Source organism: Microcaecilia unicolor, chromosome 6 (genome assembly GCF_901765095.1).
Source record: "Microcaecilia unicolor chromosome 6, aMicUni1.1, whole genome shotgun sequence".
Taxonomy (NCBI): Eukaryota; Metazoa; Chordata; class Amphibia; order Gymnophiona; family Siphonopidae; genus Microcaecilia; species Microcaecilia unicolor.
The window spans coordinates 21,748,959-21,773,567 of NC_044036.1; the positions used below are offsets into that span (position 1 = coordinate 21,748,959).

A 24,609-nucleotide genomic window follows, 5' to 3' on the forward strand; every position below is an offset into this window, starting at 1 on the left:
GCTGTCGTGGACAAGATGCTGGGCTCGATGGACCCTTGGTCTTTTCCCAGTATGGCATTACTTATGTACTTACTTATGTACTTATAAGAACTTGCAATCTCAGCACCAAGGTTTCCTTGCAGTTCTTTCATTAAAAACGATGTACTGCCAGGGTCAAAGGTGGGCCTGTTCAGTAGCTAGTCACTGCCTGTAAGGATTAGAGAAGGATTTATTAAAATTTTGGAAAAGGTTGAAGATGTATCTTTTTGCAGGAGGCAGTTGGAGGATGTATGAGAGAAAACGTGCATTGCTTTGATTGAAGGAGAGGTATAGGCAAAGGTGGGAGCGAAGAGAGGGGTATGAGATGGGTTTAGAGATTAGCTTGTCTGTATTTTGTTAACTTGTAATCTGTTTAGGATGTTTAGATGAGTGGAATAGAAGTGACATGAAATAGGCAGGAAAGGTAAATTTAACATGTTGTGCCTAAGAATTTTTTGTGGGGGAGAAGATGAGTGCTGCAGTTTGCTCCTGTTTCAAAGTACAAAAGGTACAGCGTCTTTTAAGGAAACTTAAGATAGGCCCTTAGTAATCTGGTCAGTTGCTTTTTTGGGGGGTGAATTTAAAAGGGGAAAGTCTGGTGTCTAAGGATATTATGAATGCGTGTCTGAGTGGTAATGTCCCATACATTTTAAGGAAATCCTACGCTTCCATTACGTAGCATCACACTATTCCAAAACCTGTGGGATAGTTGTGTCCATCAATCAGCAGGAGAAGAAAGAGAACTGAAAACTGAGCTAAGACATATCTCTCTTTGCATCCAGTCCAGCTCCTCAGTATCTATCTCCAGCAGGTGGACAGACACTTTAGGACTTCCTACACCCAACAGTATTAAAGACCCATGAAAAAGGACATGCATTCAGCTTACTAGCCTACAGATTTACTAACAATCAAGAAATACAAATAGGAAATTACAACTGGGAGGAAATACCATGGTCCGATCATTACAGACTGCATCTAACTCAACTGGAAAGAAACCTCGCCTCAAACCAAGAAAACACCAACCCAATATGAAACACAATGCAATATCAATAGCAAAGAGTTCTGGAACAGAATCCTTAACAGCACTAAAAACCTACCAACTGAAACCACTGAATTCCTCAACACCTTGGACGAACAATGCAAATTTATACTAGATGAAATTGCCCCAATAATGAAGAAGAAGAAATATAAAACCAAACCATCCCCTTGGTTCAATGAAGACGTAAAAGAACTAAAAAGCTAATGCAGAGAACAAGAATGGAGATGGATAAAGCATAAAACCGATGAGAATAAGCTGGAATGGAAAAAAGCAATAAAAGGGAAGGGAAATGGGACTTGATATACCGCCTTTCTAAGGGTTGGTTTACATATATTCAGGTACTTATTTTGTACCAGGGGCAATGGAGGGTTAGGTGACTTGCCCAGAGTCACAAGGAGCTGCAGTGGGAATTGAACTCAGTTCCCCAGGATCAAAGTCCACTGCACTAACCACTAGGCTACTCCTCCTCCTCCACGAGGTGAGTATAAGACATGCACAATGGAACTACTACTACTACTTAGCATTTCTATAGCGCTGCCAGGGTTACGCAGCGCTGTACAAGTTTAGACAAGGGGAAGGACAGTCCCTGCTCAAGAGAGCTTACACTACAGAAAACAAGTAGTAACAGAGAATTCAGAAACACACGGAACCTATATGGACTAGTAAAAAAAATTGATGTAAATCCTGTAACACTGCAAAATGAATTGGCCTCATCTGCACAAGATCTAGCAAAACACTTTGAGAATAAGACCGTAGACCTTAGAAAGGGGCTAACACAAGACCACAGCAACCAAGACGCATACATAGATGAAATGGAAACAAAGCACGAAGGCATTGCCACGGACAGAATCTGGACATCATTCACTCCTCCCCCATCTAACATTGTTAGTCAAACTATAAAAAAATTCTCCAAGGCATTCTGTTTGCTGGACAAAAGCCCCAACCACCTCATGCACGAAGCCCCAACACATTTCATAAAATGAATCTGATCTCACATATCATACATGCTATTCAAAGGTTCATTTCTAACAGAAAAAGGCAGAATAGCTCTAACACCAATACCAAAGAATACACAAAAGAGCAAAAGTGAAATCACCAACTACAGACCAGTGGCCATATCTCAACACATCTCTGCACATCCTAATACTAGCTAAAGCAAAACAAGCATACAATATTGACAAATAGGAAGACAGCCTAGCTGTACAAGAGAAGCAAACATAAGAGCACAAGAGACAAGTCAAAGGCCCGCCATGGAAGGCAACAGAAAGCAGTAGCACTTAGCTAGAAGTGAGACCGTTGGCAGTCAGATAAAGGTTCATTCTGTAAGGACTCTCAAGTAAGCCGTGGGAACTCAGCGGCAAGCTCTCTCAGAAGCAGGAGATGAGCAGCAACAAAGCAAATGAACTCAAAATAGTCTCTTGTAGAAACAAACAGTCTCTGAACCGCCTGAGCCGAACGCTCTCAAGGCAAGCAAATCAATCAGTCTCTGAAATGCCTGAGCCGAACACTCCCAAGGCAAGCAAATCAATAACAGTCTCTGGAATGCCTGAGCCGAATGCTCCCAAGGCAAGCAGGTCAGTAACAGTCTCTGAAATGCTTGAGCCAAATGCTCCCAAGGCAAAAGACACACAGGCACAGCGTAGCAGACATGAGCCAGGAACAGCCCCATGTAGAACCCTGCGCGCTTCAAGCACAGCCAACTTGTCCAAAGATACCCTGAGACTTCAACACTCCACGCTGTCCCAGCACACGCAGTCCAAAACTCAGCACAGAGCTTACTCACTGCAGCCAGCAACCAAGGACTCACCTGTGGACAACTGGAGACTCACCTGAAGTGCAAGAAGCTCTCAGGACATCAAGGCTTGGAAGCTGGCTTCACTGAAACACAGCAAGGAGGAGGAAGCTGCAGCAATGCTTCAGGCCTTGGCCTGACCAGGAACCAGCAGAGCCTCAGGCAGGCCTGAGCTCAATCAAGGATTATTGACAGAACACTGAGTGCACACAAAAGCCAGCTTAAGAAGGGCCCAGCACTGATGGCATCACTAGCTTGGCTTTGACCACTCTACAGTGACCCCACAGAACTCTAGCTAGAACTGCAGGTAAAACTAATGGGTCTAGATGGAATAGGGCACTGACGAGCAAGGCATGGACGTCGACAACCATGACAGTCAGGTCTTCTGTTCCATGAGACAATGAAAACTGTGTTTGCTACAGAGATAGCATAAGCTATTAACAGTACCACCCAGTGTTAAGAGGTCCCAGTCATTGCACAATGGCAATTCCTAGTGGTCAGATATGGACCCCTGCTAAAGAATGTTGCTATAAGATTATGCTAAGTGAAATGGGAGTGAATATAAAACAGAGAAGAAATTCAAGGTGTCTGTGAACAAACATTCAAGGTTCTGGATCCCAGTCCCGATTGCCAAAAGGAGCATTAGTAAACTGCTAGGGCTAGAAAAGAAATCCTGAGTTTCTCAATGGGAACATGCCCTAACTATATTGTCAGAAAGCAGAGCTTTTATTATGAAAGTAATTTCCCAAAAGACAGTCAAAACATTTTGTAAAATGTAAGGCACATTGATCTTTTCACTTGGGATGTCTTTTCAGTCTTTTACAGCTAATTATAAAAGCTTCCAATTCGTTGTTTATCTTAAATGCAATAATGCTATCAAAAAAGCTAAATTAAATTTTAATATATTAAAGCAGTGTGCAGTTAATCCTACATGAAGTTATGGAATGAGAACACCCACTCACTCACTTTTGATGGAACAGAATAGCACTGCTAAGTGGTATTCTGTTTCATTTAAACTGTAATTGAACCAGAAAACAATACTAAGCGTCTCAGCACTGAGACTTTGCAACAGTGATCCAAAGCATGTGCTCTGATCAGAAAAATGATGAAACATAAAAGGCTTTTTAATGCAGCAGTTCAACATAGTTGAAGCAATTTTCAGCTTTAACTGCTTGACAGCTGGCATATAGCGCAACCAGCTACAGCAGAAGATACTTTAAAGTAGGTAGCGATGACACAAAAGGTTCATGGTTTGATCCCCACATCAAAATTTCCACTCCTCTTGTGAGCTGGGAGTGCTGCATTCAGTCTGGGGAGAAGGGTCACTGTCACTGTGAAAAGGTGACATATACTCCCAAATTCTATATAGATCACCAAAGTCAGGCACTCAAATTTGGGGCACAGACTGCAGATACGCACGTAAAAGTAATTGGCTAATTCGGTGCTAAAAATCAAAAATTGGTAACAAGCACTTGACAGTAATTTTATTTATTGCATTTGTATCCCACATTTTCCCACCTATTTGCAGGCTCAATGTGGCTTACATAATTTTGTTAACATTGTCATTACAGGATAACAGATACATGTATTTTTGTGCAGAGATTAAGTAAAGGAAGAAGGGAGGGAGGGAGGGAGTGATTAGGGTAATTATAGAAGGTGAGCTTTCTTAACTGATTGGGTTGGTGAGGTGGCTTAGTGTGGCTATAGGTTCTCATTGTAGGCCTTGTTGAAGAGATATGTCTTCAGAGATTTGCGAAAGATAGTTGTTTCCTCGATTGTTCTCAGGTCTGTGGGCAATGCATTCCATAATTGCGTGCTTATGTAAGAGAAGGTAGTGGCATGCATCAGCTTGTATTTTAGTCCTTTACAACCGGGGAAGTGTAGGTTGAGAAATTTGCGGGATGATCTTGTGGCATTTCTTGGAGGTAGGTCCACAAGGTTTAGCATGTAGATTGGGGCGTCTGCGTGAATGATTTTGTGTACAATCGTCCAGATCTTGAACGTAATGCGTTCCCTCAGTGGGAGCCAGTGGAGCTTCTCTCTTAAGGGTGTGTAATTAGGAGTTACACACGGATCTGTCCTATGTCCCATTCTATAACAGGAGTGCCTACTTTTCATAGTGCGCAACTCCAAAGGGAGCATGGCCATGGGACGGGTATGGGCAGGAGCTTTCCCAGAATTTTGGCAGGCATAAATGCTCATGCTCAAAGTTAGGCGCGAAATGCACACTGAGATAGTATTCTATAAAGGTCGTTCAGCGAAGAATGGCCTTTACAGAATTTGCGCTTAGCGCAAATGATCCCAACACCTAACTTTGTGTAACCTGTACAGAATTCTCCCCAAAGCGGTTAAAGACAGGACACACGATGAAAAGGCAGCCTAGAACAGCCACTGCAATAACCACTCTAGCAATGTTGGGTAGAGGGGGATATCAAATGAGGGAAAATCCCTACATATCTGAAAAATGAAGGTTCATGAAACTGGGTCCTAGCCCTAATTGTAATTAAGCTGGAAATCCAAAAGGAGCCAGGTCAAAAAGACAAAAAACAATGGGGGCAATATTCAGTTGGTGGTAGTCAGCATTCTTTACACAATGGCTACCTACCAGCTGAATTTGACCCACATTTTCAGTGTTAACCCTACTGAGATATCAATACTGAATACTGGGTACTCAGCAGCCTGCTAGGAGTTATTAGGGTATTACCAATTACTAAGAGGTGGAACCAACATTGTTACTCAATTAACTTAGGACAGCTTTTTTGATTTCCTGAGGTACCGTTGCTGAATATTAACGCTGCCCAGGTAACTCCTGGCTCTGTCCCAACTCTGCCTTCAGACCACTCTGGTACTATCTGGCAATGCCACATTAATCAGAAAGGATATTTAGCAGAATAGGCACCAACAGGATGGGGAGAGCCATCGGTAAGCATACATTATTCAGTTGGCTAGCAGATTGCATCTCCTTTACTTATGTCCAGGCTAGGCTGACTCTTAAGGGACATGTCACGGCTCACAATGTCAGAGCCATGGCTGCATCGGTAGCCCACTTGAAGTCAGCCTCAATTGAGGAGATATACAAAGATGCAACACGGTCTTCCATCCACACATTCACATCTCATTACTGGCTCAAGCAAAATACCTGACGAGACAGTTCAGGGCCCTTAGGTCTAGGATGGGACAAAACTCTTCTTGGTTACAAGGAAGTATCAGAATAGAATCCCTGCCCCTCCTGCCCTAGTGAGACAGGCTTGACTGCATGGGCCTGAATAAGGGCAGGAAGTTCCTCTAGAGGTACCTCCATAAGCTGAGCGCCGAGAAGAGATGGTCGTAGTGGACAATTTGGAGGTGTCACTTGCCAATTGAGAGCATACCCCACTCAGACTCTTTGGAGAACCCACCGGTCAGAGGTTACAAAAACATTCAGCCTCCCCACTACCAGCAGGCCACCTGCAACAGATACTTTGACGGTGGCTATGCTCTCCCAGTCAAAATCTCACACCCACTTTTGCTTGGGGAGCAGGTTGTGACTTTTGTGAAAATTATTGGCGGGCTCAAGAGCACTGGGTCTGGGGCGGATGTTAAGGACAGGTGGAAGAAGTAAACCTACGTCCTTGAGAGTAATAGGAATGCCTTGTGCTTCTTGATGAAGTCAGTGACCTCCTCCACCTTGTCCCCAAAAAGGCTGTCTCCCCAGCAAGGTACGTCTGCTAGCCCCTCCTGAAATAAAGGTTCAAGGTCAGACACCCACAGCCAAATCTGCATATCCATACACCCAAAGCGGAAAGTTCGGATGCATTATCATATGCTCCCCTGGCCAAATATTTTAGGTACTCCTTCTGCTTTCTGGTCAGCTGGCAAAGCTCAGTACCCTGCTCCTGTGGGAGAGGGCCTGCAAAGTCTAGCACACTACGAACCAAGTATATGCTTGTGCAGTGCTGGTAATCCTAGATGTGGGAGACTAGCTTCGAGGCCTGATAAACCTTCCTCCCAAAAGAGTCTAAGGTCCGGGCCTCTCTGCCTAGGGGCACACAGACATGAGACCTGGAACCCCTAGCCCTTTTGAGAGCGTATTCAACCCCCAGAGAGTAGTATGGTAACTGGGCCTTCGCGGATCTGGGAGCCTTACGGATCCGAAAAAATGGAATCCATCTTCTTGGGTACCACTTGCACAGAGAGCGGTGTCTCCCACTTCTTTGCATCCCATAGAATTTTGTGCATAGGGACTGTCACAGCATCTCTAGGCAGAGAGTCAAACTCCAGGACCTGAAACAACTCAGTCCTAGGTTTGTCCTCCGTTTCCAACGGTCTTTGCCATTTCCTTCACAAAACGAATGAAGGAGAGAAGCTCAGGTGGAGAAGGGTCTGAAAGTATGCTATATGACCCCTCCTCCAAAAGGTAGTCTAGCTTTTCATCAGACTCCTATGACCAATCTGTGTCAGAGTCACTGAAATAGTCCTGAGGCTGCATCTGTCTCGGCTGACTGGAAGAGCTTAAAAGAGCTGAAAACTCTAGAAAAACAAAGGTAAAACATGCAGTGAAAAAAAAACAAAACAAAACATTGAGATCAACAAGACACGACCTCCTAGCTCTGCAGAAAAAATGAGACTGAGGGTCCCGCACTCGCACAGTGGGGCTGCTGCCAAGAGCCTCTAAAAGCTATAAAATGCTGGGCAGTTATCCGACATTGCTGCCTGGATGTCCAACCGCCACCTGAAACTGAACATGTCCAAGACCGAACTCATCGTCTTTCCACCAAAACTCACTTCTCCTCTTCCTCCACTTTCTATCTCAGTTGATAATACCCTCATCCTCCCCGTCTCATCTGCCCGCAACCTTGGAGTCATCTTTGACTCCTCCCTCTCCTTCTCTGCGCATATCCAGCAGATAGCCAAGACCTGTCGCTTCTTCCTCTTTAACATCAGCAAAACTCGCCCTTTCCTCTCTGAACACACCACCCGAACTCTCGTCCACGCTCTCATTACCTCTCGCCTTGACTACTGCAACTTACTTCTCACCGGCCTCCCACTTAGCCATCTATCCCCCCTTCAATCTGTTCAGAACTCTGCTGCACGTCATATATTCCGCCAGAACCGATATACTCATATCACCCCTCTCCTCAGGTCACTTCACTGGCTTCCAATCAGATACCGCATTCAATTCAAGCTTCTCCTTCTTACCTACAAATGCACTCAGTCTACTGCCCCTCACCACCTCTCTACCCTCATCTCCCCTTACGTTCCCGCCCGTAACCTCCGTTCACAGGACAAATCCCTCCTCTCAGTACCCTTCTCCACCACCGCCAACTCCAGGCTCCGCTCATTCTGCCTTGCCTCACCCTATGCTTGGAACAACCTTCCTGAGCCCTTACGCCAAGCCCCCTCCCTGCCCGTCTTCAAGTCTTTGCTTAAAGCCCACCTCTTCAATGCTGCATTCGGCACCTAACCCTTACCGTTCAGTGAATCCAGACTGCCCCAATTTGACTGCCCCTATCGGACCGACCGTTCACTTGTCTAATTAGATTGTAAGCTCTTTGAGCAGGGACTGTCTCTCTTTGTTAAATTGTACAGCGCTGCATAGCCCTAGTAGCGCTCTAGAAATGTTAAGTAGTAGTAGTAATGTTTCCACTATTCTCAGTCAATCTCTAGTATGTTATGTTTCAGTCTATTTTCTGTTTTCCTCTACTCGCCTCTTTTAGTTTTTGTGCAATATGCAATAAAATACTATGAGTTTTCTACTGGCCACTGTCCTCCATCCTATTAGTTCCTTCATCAATGAATTAAAAAAGAGAGAGAGAAATCTGATTAGGCAAATGACCAGATAACTTGCTTTCTGCTCATATTCAGCAGATCGCCAAGACCTGTCGTTTCTTTCTTTACAACATCCGTAAAATCCGCCCCTTTCTTTCCAAGCACTCTACCAAAACCCTCATCCACACCCTTGTCACCTCTCGTTTAGACTACTGCAATCTGCTTCTTGCTGGCCTCCCACTTAGTCACCTCTCCCCTCTCCAGTCGGTTCAAAACTCTGCTGCCCGTCTCATCTTCCGCCAGCGTCGCTTTACTCATACTACCCCTCTCCTCAAGACCCTTCACTGGCTCCCTATCCGTTTTCGCATCCTGTTCAAACTTCTTCTACTAACCTATAAATGTATTCACTCTGCTGCTCCCCAGTATCTCTCCACCCTCGTCCTTCCCTACACCCCTTCCCGTGCACTCCGCTCCATGGATAAATCCTTCTTATCTGTTCCCTTCTCCACTACTGCCAACTCCAGACTTCGCGCCTTCTGTCTCGCTGCACCCTACGCCTGGAATAAACTTCCTGAGCACCTACGTCTTGCCCCATCCTTGGCCACCTTTAAATCTAGACTGAAAGCCCACCTCTTTAACATTGCTTTTGACTTGTAACCACTTGTAACCACTCGCCTCCACCTACCCTCCTCTCTTCCTTCCTGTACACATTAATTGATTTAATTACTTTATTTTTTGTCTATTAGATTGTAAGCTCTTTGAGCAGGGACTGTCTTTCTTCTATGTTTGTGCAGCGCTGCGTACGCCTTGTAGCGCTATAGAAATGCTAAATAGTAGTAGTAGTAGCTTATTATGACCATAACAAGACCAGCCACAGATTACCATTAAAAACAGTGCATCAAATAAATACAGTGGAGGAGTGGCCTAGTGGTTAGGGTGGTGGACTTTGGTCCTGAGGAACTGAGTTGGATTCCCACTGCAGGCACAGGCAGCTCCTTGTGACTCTGGGCAAGTCACTTAACCCTCCATTGCCCCATGTAAGCCGCATTGAGCCTGCCATGAGTGGGAAAGCGCGGGGTACAAATGTAACAAACAAACAACAATAAACATCACAAACAGAAACACCACCAAGCTAATGATGTGCCTCCTGTCATGCCTGCCTTGAAGAAGACTATTGAAAGGACTGATACTCTTGTCTTTACCTCACAACTGGAAAATGCCCACAGCAATCTTTTATTTATTAATCATTTTTGAATTTCTCGGTATTTGGTTTATCAATCTGAAGCACTGATGGGTCATTTTTGTTTGCAACCTTATGGGTCAAGATGTTTCGGTTCTGACCTTAAATCAATGTACCATTTTGACAGAATAATGCTATAACGTATTATCAATTAATCAGTGATGCGGTCTTTAGAGTAATGAGATCTAATGCCTGTTCTCTAATCACGGCTGAAAAAAATCTTAACTTTGAGCCAAAGAAATTACAAAATGCATAAACCCTATCATTCTTTTCTGCCTTTTTATCTCTCTCTGTGAAATATTCATGGATCTGCCAGTGAATTAACAATCAAATTACTTTTAACTAGGCCAGTAGACTACAGTCTAATGTCATATGCAATAGGTTTTTACAGCTGATTTAAGTATTTGGTCTTAAGAGATCAAAAAGAGCCTGCCTATCCAAATTATTATAACAAGATTCAACTGTACGACTTGTCTGTAGTTGCCAAATTATTTTTAAACAGTGTCCAGGAAATATTCAGCCATGGCAGTCAGCAGGTTTTTAAATGCTGTTGCTGGGGCCAGAATTAGGCCTCGATATTCATGCCAGGCCGTGTCTGGGCACTGGCACTGAATATCAGCAGCTGATCAGAGCATGTCAGGCCACTGGCCATTATGCGGGTCCTGGCCAATATTCATCCAGGACCCGCAAAAGACACTTATGCAGGTCTTGGCTGATACTTGCCAGACACCTGTATAAGTCCTATGTTCTCCTGCCATGATCATTTTTACTAGGGAGCCTCTAGAGACAGGCGAGAGTGGAGTTCACTCCTGCCCCCACTGCCCTGTTGGACCACTAGGAATTTCAGGTAGACCCATAAAGGCAGGAGGACATTGAACTATATGCTGGTCGGTACTGGAAGTTATGCAGGAGCCAGATGATATTCAGAACCGGTACCCGCATGGCTAACCAGGCAAAGTCAGGACTCCTTTTTTTGCAGTCCTACATACTCTGTTAACTACATAGGTGCCAGTACTGTATTATGTTGGCACCTGCATAACTCCTGACTCCACCCCCAGTAACTCCTCTGACCTGCCCACTTGGGACATGGCCGGTGAATGCCGACATTCAGCGGCACTGTCCATTTAGGTGCCATTGAATATTGGTGGCTGGACACAGGAGCCTCTCCTGTCTGCTTAAATCACTTTGAATTGGCCCACTACTTTAATGTCAAAAGTTGATGTTCACATGTTCGCATCACCACAATAAAGTAATCTTGAACTAATATGTTCTGTTGTAATTTCCATCATTGAATCATATGATCCATTCCTCACTGAGACAATCAACAACAACTCATAATTTAAAAATCTATTGAATAAAAAAAAAAGCATGACATTAAGGCAAAACCCTATGTACCATCAACATGTTTCATCTAAGATTATCACCAGTACATCCAAAACAAACATAATGGAGTGGTATGAAAATATAGTTGCTTAGGGTTCATACTTGAATAATGTGCACAACCCTTAAGGGAACTATACTGCCTAAAAATGGAGAACCATTGACAACATTATTTTCCAAAGGCCCTATATTGGAACAATGAGTATTTCATTCCAATTAAACTAATCTGAAGTCAATACATGAATTTATGGGCACTCAGATTTCCTCGTCTTTTGTTACGTATTCAACCACCAGTTGGCGTTTATGAAGAGGCTCTTACTTGGCGGTTGAGGCACACTGAAAAAACGACCAAGGGTCCCCACTGGCCATTCTCTTAGTACCAAGTGTAAGAAAACCAAATTATTTTCTAAAACTGGGCATATTCAGAAGAAACAATGCCCTGATAATAGTGGTTCACTGTACTTTTCTATAAGCATGAAAGACTTGTACTTGCAATCTATCCTTCACAATCTCTAAGAGCAATTCTAAAACTTGAAACCTACACTTACGCAACCACTTACAGTGGTGGAAATAAGTATTTGATCCCTTGCTGATTTTGTAAGTTTGCCCACTGACAAAGACATGAGCAGCCCATAATTGAAGGGTAGGTTATTGGTAACAGTGAGAGATAGCACATCACAAATTAAATCCGGAAAATCACATTGTGGAAAGTATATGAATTTATTTGCATTCTGCAGAGGGAAATAAGTATTTAATCCCTCTGGCAAACAAGACCTAATACTTGGTGGCAAAACCCTTGTTGGCAAGCACAGCGGTCAGACGTCTTCTGTAGTTGATGATGAGGTTTGCACACGTCAGGAGGAATTTTGGTCCACTCCTCTTTGCAGATCATCTCTAAATCATTAAGAGTTCTGGGCTGTCGCTTGGCAACTCGCAGCTTCAGCTCCCTCCATAAGTTTTCAATGGGATTAAGGTCTGGTGACTGGCTAGGCCACTCCATGACCCTAATGTGCTTCTTCCTGAGCCACTCCTTTGTTGCCTTGGCTGTATGTTTTGGGTCATTGTCGTGCTGGAAGACCCAGCCACGACCCATTTTTAAGGCCCTGGCGGAGGGAAGGAGGTTGTCACTCAGAATTGTACGGTACATGGCCCCATCCATTCTCCCATTGATGCGGTGAAGTAGTCCTGTGCCCTTAGCAGAGAAACACCCCCAAAACATAACATTTCCACCTCCATGCTTGACAGTGGGGACGGTGTTCTTTGGGTCATAGGCAGCATTTCTCTTCCTCCAAACACGGCGAGTTGAGTTCATGCCAAAGAGCTCAATTTTTGTCTCATCTGACCACAGCACCTTCTCCCAATCACTCTCGGCATCATCTAGGTGTTCACTGGCAAACTTCAGACGGGCCGTCACATGTGCCTTCCGGAGCAGGGGGACCTTACGGGCACTGCAGGATTGCAATCCGTTATGTCGTAATGTGTTACCAATGGTTTTCGTGGTGACAGTGGTCCCAGCTGCCTTGAGATCATTGACAAGTTCCCCCCTTGTAGTTGTAGGCTGATTTCTAACCTTCCTCATGATCAAGGATACCCCACGAGGTGAGATTTTGCGTGGAGCCCCAGATCTTTGTCGATTGACAGTCATTTTGTACTTCTTCCATTTTCTTACTATGGCACCAACAGTTGTCTCCTTCTCGCCCAGCGTCTTACTGATGGTTTTGTAGCCCATTCCAGCCTTGTGCAGGTGTATGATCTTGTCCCTGACATCCTTAGACAGCTCCTTGCTCTTGGCCATTTTGTAGAGGTTAGAGTCTGACTGATTCACTGAGTCTGTGGACAGGTGTCTTTCATACAGGTGACCATTGCCGACAGCTGTCTGTCATGCAGGTAACGAGTTGATTTGGAGCATCTACCTGGTCTGTAGGGGCCAGATCTCTTACTGGTTGGTGGGGGATCAAATACTTATTTCCCTCTGCAGAATGCAAATAAATTCATATACTTTCCACAATGTGATTTTCCGGATTTAATTTGTGATGTGCTATCTCTCACTGTTACCAATAACCTACCCTTCAATTATGGGCTGCTCATGTCTTTGTCAGTGGGCAAACTTACAAAATCAGCAAGGGATCAAATACTTATTTCCACCACTGTATGTGCATCAGAAGCGCCAAGATTGGCAGTTACACGCACAGGCGCACTAGGCACTAAGGCCTGCATCTAAGTGCTACACAGCCCCATTGTAGACAGTTCATGGAAAGTAGGAATTGAGACGTGCAGGTCAGTGCGTCTCAAGTTGCACCAGCATTTTAGAATAGAATCTGTTAATATAATGCCTGACCTGAAATACAGGCGAAACGAACATTTATATGCCAAGTGCAGGCAGCATAAATATCCATTTTAGAAAAATAAGCGCTTATAATATTGATAGGTTCAAAGCCAGCACATCAGTTATTATCCTGACATCGTCACAGTGACTGGCTTGTTGCAGTTTGGCACTTAGTGACGATAAAAACCACTGGGGAGTTAAGGGGGCAACCTCCCCTAATCCCTCTAGTGAAATGCTGCTCAATAGCAGCTGTTTACCAAATCCCAAATATGTCTGGTAGCAGGTGTAACTCCCCACATTTATCTTTTAGGACACAGAAATTTAGTCCCCTACTAAAATGGGGAATAAACGTCTATGAACCTGCTATGCCCTTTTCCTGCCCAAAATACATCCAGATCAAACTCCTGTGCCAAATACACGCTTGGGTTTGATACATGCATAACCCAGCCTTCTAAAATGGGTACTTAAAAGTTTATTTCGCGTACATGGCTAAGAACCAATTTAAGCACTTTATCAACCACAAATAAGGCTTGAAGCCACAGTGCGTAACTGCAAGGAGGTATATATGTGGAAGAAGCATAGGGAGGCAAAGGATACGTCTCCAATGTACATACGTAGCCTCGTCTATAGAATACTAGAAGTTACGCACTCTGCATGGTGCGCTTATATTTATGTCTGCCATTGACCCTGCATAAATGGTCGTGCCTAAATTCGGGTTTACACATGTATTCTGTAATAGCATCTTGGCAAACAGATGGCAAAATAAAACTGGCACTCAGCACTGCCGTGCCTAAATGGAGGCGCCAAGTTAAAGAATTGCCTTCTACGGCTCTAGCAGCAAATCTATATACATAAAAGGCAACCCCAACGTTCTGAAGCCTCCACGGAAGTTGAGGCGCCCGAGATATCCGGTGTGCCCTGGAGTGTCTGCACCGCCCTCGCGTCAAAACGTCATGACGCGTCAAAACGTCATGACGTCGAGGGCGGAGCTATTGACACTCGAGGGCCGAAACGGCCCACAGCGAACAAGGCAAGTAGCTTCGAGGGACGGAGGGAGGGCGAATAAGGCAAGTAGCTTCGAGGGACGGAGGGAGGGGGCCCCTTGCTAGCGCCCATTTCATTCCGCTCAGAAACGGGCATTTTTTCCTAGTATTTTTAATAACTAGAAACAGCGTAATTACTATAGCTAAGCAAACTGACCTATAGAAACGTTGCCCAATCACAAACATCTGCCTGCAAAATTATTCTCGGTTTTTAAATGAATCAAAAGTCAGTACATAACATCTCGACTTGCTCAAGAATTCCTTCAGTTCCTTTCAAGTAAAACTGATTTACATGCACAGCCATTCCGCTTACTGCCACTCCTGTCCTTTTAAGATTTAGCAAATCATTGTAAATTCTAGTAACAGTCTGGGAACTTACCACTGCCTAGCCTTAACAGCAGTACATCCTGGAGCCTCCTGTTCAGGTCTCTCAGCTCTTTAACTTCTGACACAAGAGTCCCATACTCTTTCAGTTTCTTGGCTTGCTGTACAAGCTGCCTTCGTGTTCTTTCAAGTTCTTGCTGGATATGTCTCATTTCTTCCTGCTGCTGCTGGTAACTCCTCAGCAACTCCTCATACACAACCCGAGGAACTACTGGATCATTTACATTGTCACTGATGTTCGTGTTCTCAGAAGTCTCTATAAAGGCTTCTTCGGAGCTGCAGTTACTACTCCGACTCATCCCGTTTTGCTTTTCTAGCCGTGCGACAACTGCTTCGATGCTTTTGTGTGTACCCTCATGCTGTTTTCTGCCATCTTGTCTCTGTTGATGACAATAATGAATTTTTTTAAGTTTAACAATTTACTATATTTAATACAAGACTTATCCCTAATTGTTTTTTTTTTAATTAATTTAATTTATTCACATTATTTATAAACCGCCAAATCAAACAATATGTTCTAACCAGGTAACAAATAGAAAAAACGAAAACAAATAAACAACTATCTAACAAAAAAAAACATAACTCTCTCAGAAACATTAAAAAATAAAAACAATACTCCATTCTCAAAACTATATTACAGTTCGGGTCAGAAATCCAAACCTGATCTGAAAACTCAAATATAGCAATTCCACAATTATATTGCTAGTAGCCGTTAAGCCCGTTAAAACGGGCGAGATTTCCAGCTACTCTCCTTGCCGCCGCTCCCTCCCCCCTCCGTGCCGGGCCCCCTGCACTGGCCTGACAGCGCCTCTCACCCCCGTGTGAAAGCCCTCTGCTGCTGCCTGCAGCACTTCCACACGGAGGTGAGAGGCGCTGTCAGGTCAGTGCAGGGGGCCTGATACAGAGGGAGGGGCGGGAGCGGCGGCGGGGATGGGGTGGAGGTTGGTGTGCGTGATGTTCGTTTCCAGGCTCCAGCGGCAGCGTCCTACAGTCCGACTCCGTTTCCCTCCTGTTCCGCCCTCTGACGTCATCAAGTCTTGACATGAGGGCGCGACAGAGAGGGAAGTCTCTACTGCGTATTTGCAGGTGAGTCGATCACTTGCCATTTATTCCTCTCAGTAGCAATGGTGACCGTAGCACTACAAAAGAACTATAAATTTCAAATCACATGGAGAAATATTTCAGGTGTTCTAATTTGTAAGAACAATGATAAATATATTTGGTCTGGCTATGTGTCTTTAAGCATTACCAGGATATAGGGCTCTGCGTTACAGAACACAGACTGGTAATCTTTTTTGGCGAACTGGCAAAAGCATGCAACATCTTTGCAGATGATGTGATACAGTGGCTAGTAAAATCCCTGTCGCCTCTGGTCTCAGCCTCTGCCTGCACATAGAAGTCCAACCATCTGTGAAATTTTGTATAGTGAGATCTACACAGCTTGGCAGCAAATGTTGAGACATGCCAGAAGTTGATGACTTCTGCTATACAGTCCTAGACAATAACCATTGCTCTGCATTTCATGTAGTACCAGGCTGACCTTTAAAAGATCACTGACCAAAGTAAAACATGCCCTAAACCTCAAAACTGTCAATAAACTGCACATGGAAAAAAAAGAGAACAATTTAACAATTCAGCACAATTGGCAGACAAAATAATAACAAAGATAATTTCTGACTAATACAATACAGCTGCCCTTGAATTCTCTGGCAATGATGCACTGGTAAAAATCTTGACTGCTAACAACCGGAAAAGCAAAAAAGAAAAGAAAAATGGCAGTACCTTACTGTGTCTAAGTTCCATTTCTTCTTCCCCATAGTCTTTAAATTCCCCCGTGTCTTCTAAGGGATTGACAGAAAGTTTGGGGATTTTAATTTTTTTCTGTATCACACTGTTTTCAAGATCTGTTTTGTCTTCTAAAATGTATATTGAAGAAAAAAAAATTGTTAAATTGGTAAATGTGCCTGGAATTAGAAGATAATAGTGCACGTTTTAGGCAAGACCAGTTTTTTGGAGTGGGTTTTGAGGAGATGGATTAAATAATTTTGCTTCAGATTTCTTGAATGTACATATTTGTCAAATTCAACCCTATTTTCACACATGCAGCAATTGCACTTCCAAGTTCATTTTTAGTGCTGAATGAAGGGCCACCTTCAGCCCATGACAGAGAGCTCCTGTCTCTAAGGCGATGGGACACGCACTTGCTCACACAGCTCCCTCCCCACACTCATGCTAGACTCAAAACACTGCTGGTTAGTCAGTTTTACCAGCCCCTATTCAGTTAGACCAACATCTGAAAGTAGGAATTTGGAGAGGAACAAATGAGAAAGGCCACAAGAGGGCAATATGACAAGAAAGTAAAGAAACGTAAAGAAGATAAAATGACAGATCACCTATGACAGCGGCGATATAAAAATATGTAGAAAACTAGTAAAAAAGGCCCGTTTTTGACACAAATTAAACGGGCACTAGCAAGGTTTTCCTCGGCTCCCCTGCAGCTACCCATGTCCAGCGACCCTCCTCTCTCCCCTGCCCCCCTCCAGCCACCCATGTTCAGCGACCCTCCTCTCTCCCCTGCCCCCCCTCCAGCCACCCATGTCCAGTGACCCTCCTCTCTCCCCTGCCCCCCCCCCCAGCCACCCATGTCCAGCGACCCTCATGTGGACATGGATCAGCTGTGAGGTTTTTTTCCCCCCCGGGTTCTGAAGTTGACATCATAATGGCTACGATGATGTCAGCATGATCTACGGAGTCGTCCTGACCAACTCGGAATGAGCCACGGTCCCAGGCAGCAAGTCAGAACGTTGGAGGTGAGAATTATTATATAGGACATGGGTGCCAACCACAAATTTTTAGGAGACAGTGAAAACTTTCCCCCCTTTACGTTTTTGTATCCACTTTTTGTTCAGTTGTTAATTTTTTGGATATTATTGATGGAGGGTAGGGTGGGGTTTTTTCCCCCTGCTTCCTTCCCTAACCCCTCCCCACCGGCTGTAGTATTTCTCCTGGGATCTGTGTGAAGGCACAGGTTGGGTTATGGTCATCATTTCTCCTAAGCCTGGTCTAAATTAGGCCACAGCTTTGACAAATCCGGCCAGGCTAGATCATAGCAATGACTAATCCATCAAGGCTGATACCAGGTGCCAAATTTTAAGCTCTCAGGTAAATTGGGAGTGAGTTTTCAGCCCTGACATTCTGTATGTGAATACATTTGAGCTACCTGATCCCTAACCTGAGGGAAAAAAAGATACAGAACGAGGGTGAAATGAAACACAGATCTGAGGAAAAAAAAGAAATTGGGTACAGAACAAAAAACAGATGTAAGATAAAAGGAAGCGTGGAATCTCTGCAGACTGTGATATATGTTAGTGAACCAATGTATGAGCATTATCTAAAGATGTTGTAGTGTGTGAGTTGCCGAGATCATACAGCACCAAATCAACTTTAGAATACTTTTATTTTTTTATACGTTTACAGTTTTACGGAATAAAAGAATGCAGTTTTTATCATAGACATGTGAATATATGCACCCTTTGCATGTACAAAATTACTAGCACTTGGGGAGGGGGGAATTATCAAGGTACAGTAAAAGGGCAGGCTTTTAGTACACCTCAATTCACCTCAGGAATCCAATCTACGGTATATTTATACTGCAGGTTACTGACTCCTGTGGTACAAGAGTAGCCTTGTTTTCCAGGTCAATAATCTGCTGTAATGGAGGTTTCCTTTTCTCCCACACTTCGCGCCCTGTTGGCCGCGGAGGTGGTGTTGGGCTACTACTTTCACCCTCCTGTGGATTTCAACCTCTTCTTCCACCTCAGTCTCACTGCTTTTCTTCCTTCAAAGTCCACTCCATCTGTCTATTCACTCCTCTGCCTCTCCGAGTAGCAGTCATTTATCAACACCCTGATAAGTCCCTTTCTTCCTTTTTTTCACTGACTTTGACGCCTGGCTTTCCTTCTTTCTTGAACCTTCATCTCCTTCCCTCATTCTTGGGGATTTTAACAATCATGCCAATGATCCCTCTGTCTCTTAAGCTTCTCAGTTTCTCTCCTTAACATCCTCTTTTAATCTTTAACTGTGCTCCACTACCCCACTCACCAGAATGGCCACTGTCTTGATCTTATCTTCTTCTCAAACTGCTCACTCTCTAGTTTCTGTACCTCAGCTCTTCCCCTCTCTGACCATCATCTGATAACTTTAACACTTAAAACACCCTCCCTCCCACCCCCCCAGTCCTGTCCAATCTCAACTAATACATTTAGGAATCTTCAGGCTATTGACCCTTCAGTGTTTCAAATCTCTTCTCAACCACTATGTTATCCAAATCTGTCAATGAGGCTGTCTCTTCCTATAATACTACTCTCTGCTCTGGATATTCTCACTCCTCCCATTCCCCATTTTGTAAGATGTACAAAACCCAGACTTGGCTGACCTCCAGAATCCACTACCTACGTTCCTGTGCCCGCTCTGCCGAACGCCCTTGGCTGAAATCCCATGCTGACCTCCTTCCAGTCTGCTCTTTTATTTATTTATTTAGAACATTTGTATCCTACAGACAGAGAGAGTAATACAGTATACAATCAGAGAAACCAAAAGAAAAAAAGCAACACTGGGCCTTCAAGACTAGGACAACAGGAGTACTACTTTATTAGCCAAAGACCCGACACGGACCGTGTTTCGGCACCAGCAAGGCGCCTGCCTCAGGGGTCAAATTTGTGAATATTGTAACGTACAGATGTCAAGGCGCAGATGCATAGATCTCGCTATAGCACGAAAAAACGCCGAAGGCGCTGGCTCCAGCACAGATCTGATCATCTATCTGTATGTTACAATATTCACAAATTCGACCCCTGAGGCAGGCGCCTTGCTGGCGCCGAAACACGGCCCGTGTCGGGTCTTTGGCTAATAAAGTACTCCTGTTGTCCTAGTCTTGAAGGCCCAGTGTTGCTTTTTTTCTTTTGGAACATTTGTATCCCACATATTCCCAACATAGCAGGCTCTATGCGGCTAACAACATGTATGGAAGGAACAACATATTAACACAATGGCGGAATAGAGAGTAAGGAACATCTTGGGGGGGGGGGGGGGACAACAGGGAGGACAAATGAGGGACAGCAGGGAATTAAGAAGCAGGGGAGTAAGTTTTTTTCACATAGATAAATCTTGAGGAGTTTCTTGAACAGAACGTGGTTGGCCGTCTCTTTTACTTGCCAAACAGGACTATTACATCCAGTTGACAAATTCTCTTGGCTCAAACCCTTGACATCTCTTTACCACACTGAACTCTCTCCTCACAGTGCCTTCACCTCCAACTCCCCCCCCCCCCCCCTTCACTTTCTCCCCAGACTCTGGCTGAGTACTTTCACGATAAGGTTCACAAGATTAAACTTGAATTCTCAACCAAGTCACCTCCACCTCTCCTTCCCTTAGTCCATTCTCTCAAACCTCCTTCAACCCCTGCCTCCTTTTCTGAAATCACTGAAGAGGAGACTGCACATTTTCATTCCTCCTCAAAACTAACTACCTGTTCCTCTGATCCTATTCCCACCCATCTGCTTAGCACTCTCACTCTTCTACTATCAGTCCTTTTATCTGTCATATCCTCAATCTTTCACTTTCCACTGCGACTGTTCCTGATGCCTTCAAACATGCTGTAGTCACACCACTCCTCAAAAAACCTTCATTGGACCCTACCTGTCCTTCCAATTATCGTCCCATCTCCCTCCTTCCTTTCCTATCCAAGATACTTGAACGTGCTGTTCACTGCTGTTGTTTTGACTCTCTTTCATCTCAAGCTATTCTTGATCCACTTCAATCTGGTTTTTGCCCTCTTCATTCAACTAAAACAGTGCTCGCTAAAGTTTCCAATGACCCGTTCCTGGCCACATCCAAAGGTCTCTATTCTATCCTCATCCTTCTCGATCTGCTGCTTTTGTTGATCACCGCCCACTCCTTGATACGCTGTCCACACTTGGATTTCAGGGCTCTGTTATTTCCTGGTTTTCTTTTTATCTCTCCCATTGTAATTTTAGTGTATACTCTTGTTGGATCCTCCGCCACTTCTATCCCACTATCAGTTGGTGTACCTCAAGGATATGTCCTGGGACCTCTTCTTTTCTCCACCTATACTTCTTCCCTTGGCACTCTGATCTCATCTCATGGTATTCAGTATCACCTTTACACTGATGATTCCCAGATCTACCTCTCCAAACCAGAAATTTCAGCAGGAATCCAGGCCAAAGTATCAGCCTGCCTGTCTGACATTGCTGCCTGGATGCCTCAGTGCCATCTGAAACTAAACATGACCAAGACTAAGCTTCTTATCTTTCCCCCTAAACCAACCTCTCCTCTTCCCCTATTCTCTATCTCTGTGGATAACACTCATCCTCCTTGTCTCACCAGCTCGTAACCTAGGGATCATCTTCGACTCCTCTCTCTCCTTCTCTGCACATATTCAACAGACTGCTAAAACCTGTCGTTTCTTTCTCTATAATATCAACAAATGTGTCCTTTCCTTTCTGAGTACACTACCAGAACCCTTATCCACACTCTTATCACCTCTCGCTTAGACTAATGCAACTTGATTCTCACAGGTCTCCCACTAAGCCATCTCTCTCCCCTTCATTCTGTTCAAAATTCTGTTGCATTTTATATTCCGCCAGTGTCGCTATGCTCATATTAGCCCTCTCCTCAAGTCACTTCATTGACTCCCCCATCCATTTATGCATACAGCTCAAACTCCTCTGATTTACAAGTGCATTCACTCTGCAGCTCCTCAGTACCTCTCCACTCTTATCTCTCCCTACACTCCTCTCCGGGAACTCCGTTCACTGGGTAAATCTCTCTTATCTGCACCCTTCTCCTCCACAGCTAATTCCAGACTCTGTTCCTTTTATCTTGCTGCACCATATGCCTGGAATAGACTTTCTGAGATGGTACGTCAAGCTCAATCGCTGGCCGTCTTCAAATCTAGGCTAAAAGCCCACCTTTTTGATGCTGCTTTTAACTCCTAACCCTTACTCACTTGTTCAGTACCCATGTTTTATCATTCCCTTATCCCATATTGTCCTGTTTGTCTGTCCTAATTAGATTGTAAGCTCTGTCAAGCGGGGACTGTCTCTCTATGTCCAGTGTATAGCGCTGCGTACGTCTAGTAGCGCTATAGAAATGATAAAGTAGTAGTAGTACCCCAGTAAGTAAACCCTTTACTAAAGTGTGCTAGGTAGTTAGGACTAGATTCTTTATATCACGCCTAAAAAAATCAGTGCCGAAACGAAATACACCTAGGCGTACTATATATAATAAGCCTACATTTCTGCACAGTTTATAGAAGCCCATCTGCGTGACTAAATTTAGTCATCGGCAGTTACGCCAAGTAAAACTTGGTATAAATGCCAACGCCTGAATTACGCGCGGACCAGGTGCATTCTACAACATGAATAGATTTTAGAAACGCTCACGACCTGCCCATTCCATGCCCCCTTTTTAACTATGTGACTTAGAATTTACAAGCATCACATTATAGAATATGCTTAGACAATTCTGCATATAAATTCTAATTCCAATTAGTCAATAAATGCTTGTTAAATGACAATTATCAGCACCGATTGGCTTAACTAATTAAGTTATGCACGCAAATTCAGAATACAGGAATGGATTTGCATGAACAACTTAAGTTGAGCTATCAGAATCCGGGAGTTAATGTGAAAATTAGTGCACACTAATTTCTGCATGAATACAAATTAGGGCTACAACTGTGTCTTACATCTAAAGCATGGTATAGCACCATACATTGAATTTTTAATGCAGCACATAATACAGGTGCTAGCATTTACACATCCATTATATCCATAAATGTTTAGAATAATGGCATACACATGTGCTTCAGTGTGCGAAGGAAGAGCGGGACTTGGGGGTGATTGTGTCCGACGCCCTTAAAGCTTTCAAACAGGTAGAAAAAGTGACGGCCAAAGCCAGAAGGATGCTTGGGTGCATAGAGAGAGGCATGACCAGCAGGAAAAAGGAGGTGATAGTGCCTTTGTATAAGTCTCTGGTGAAGCCTCATTTGGAGTACTGCGTGCAGTTCTGGAGACCGCACCTAGGGAAAGATATAAACAGGATAGAGTGGGTCCAGAGGGCGGCTACGAAATTAGTAAGCAGTCTTGAATGCAAAAATTATAGGAACAGGCTTATGAACCTCAACATGTATACGATGGAAGAGAGGAGGGAGAGAGGAGACATGATAGAAATGTTTAAATATCTCAAGGGCATTTATGTACAGGAAGAGAGCCTTTTTCAAATGGAGAGCTCTGGAATGAGGGGGCATACAACAAAGTTAAGAGGGAATAGGCTTAGGAGTAACCTAAGGAAATATTATTTCACAGAAAGGGTGGTGGAGGCGTGGAATGGCCTCCTGGTGGAGGTGGTGGAGTCGAGGACTGTTCCAGAATTTAAAAAGGCATGGGATAAGCATGTGGGATCGCTTAGGAACAGGAAGAATTAGGGGTTACAGGGAAAGGGAACTTGATATACCGCCTTTCTGAGGTTTTTGCAACTATATTCAAAGCGGTTTACATATATTCAGGTACTTATTTTGTACCAGGGGCAATGAAGGGTTAAGTGACTTGCCCAGAGTCACAAGGAGCTGCAGTGGGAATCGAACTCAGTTCCCCAGGATCAACGTCCACTGCACTAACCACTAGGCTACTCCTCCACTCTACAGAGGATGGGCAGACTGGATGGGTCATATGGCCTTTATTTGCCGTCATGTTTCTATGTGCGCACATATATATGAAAATGGCAAAATTCTGCCTACGGGCTATTCTGAAAATACCCGCTTAACTTACATAGTGGGCATTTGCAAGGAGGGTATGCACATGGGCAGAGCTATTACCTACACACAAAACATACAGAAAACTGCAAATTAAGTGCATTTCTACAACACACCAGCTCAATGGCTGACGTTAAAGGCCAGATATATATGACACCTAAAAAAAAAATTGGCCCTGACTAAGCGTATTCTATAATCGGCGCCTAGATTTAGGCATGGTATATAGAATACATTTAGTTGATATCTCGGCACCTAAAACTACATGAATCCATTTACACCAACGGAAACATGGAGAAATCCCAGCGCATCGATTTACACGCACCAGGCCATATTCTATAACTACGTGCGTAAATTTCAGAATGCTCACGGAATGCCCATTTTCCTGTCCCTTTTTGCCTGTGCATTTTAGAAGTTTGGCGCACTTCATTACAGAATACGCTCAGCGAGTTGTGCACGTAAATTCTAATTAGTGCCAATTAGTGCTCATTATTGTTTAAGTGCTCATTATTGCTTGTTAAGTACTGTTATCAGTGCTCATTAGCTTGTTAAACTTGTTAAGTTACTCGCATTGTTTCAGCTTAGATTTTGTCACAGATCTCTGGGTGTGCTATATAGAATCTGGGGGTATGTGGTTGCATCTCTTAGACACAAATAGGCAATTAGGCTAGTATTCTACTAAGAAATGTAGGCACTTACATTCTTTCATTGAATAGGATCCTACCAGACACCCTTTTATAGAATTGCCCTTACAATGAGGAACATTTTATGCCACCTCAATAAGTGTGTTATATGCAGTACAGTTAATA

At 44.0% G+C, this 24,609-nt stretch overlaps 2 protein-coding genes across 2 annotated transcripts in view; both read right to left on the reverse strand.

The window, feature by feature from the left end:
* The window catches only part of AGBL4 (ATP/GTP binding protein like 4), a 2,274,308-nt gene that overhangs the window by 1,031,054 nt on the left and 1,218,645 nt on the right, over positions 1-24,609 (reverse strand). The gene's annotated exons all lie outside the window — the stretch shown is intronic.
* Positions 1-24,609, reverse strand: part of BEND5 (BEN domain containing 5) — a 114,381-nt gene that overhangs the window by 70,847 nt on the left and 18,925 nt on the right. The window contains exons 2-3 of the mRNA XM_030206025.1: positions 16,753-16,886; positions 14,966-15,350 (exon numbers count right to left, since the gene is read on the reverse strand). Coding sequence (XP_030061885.1) covers positions 14,966-15,350; positions 16,753-16,886 — 519 coding nt within the window. The remainder of the gene's footprint in view (positions 1-14,965; positions 15,351-16,752; positions 16,887-24,609) is intronic.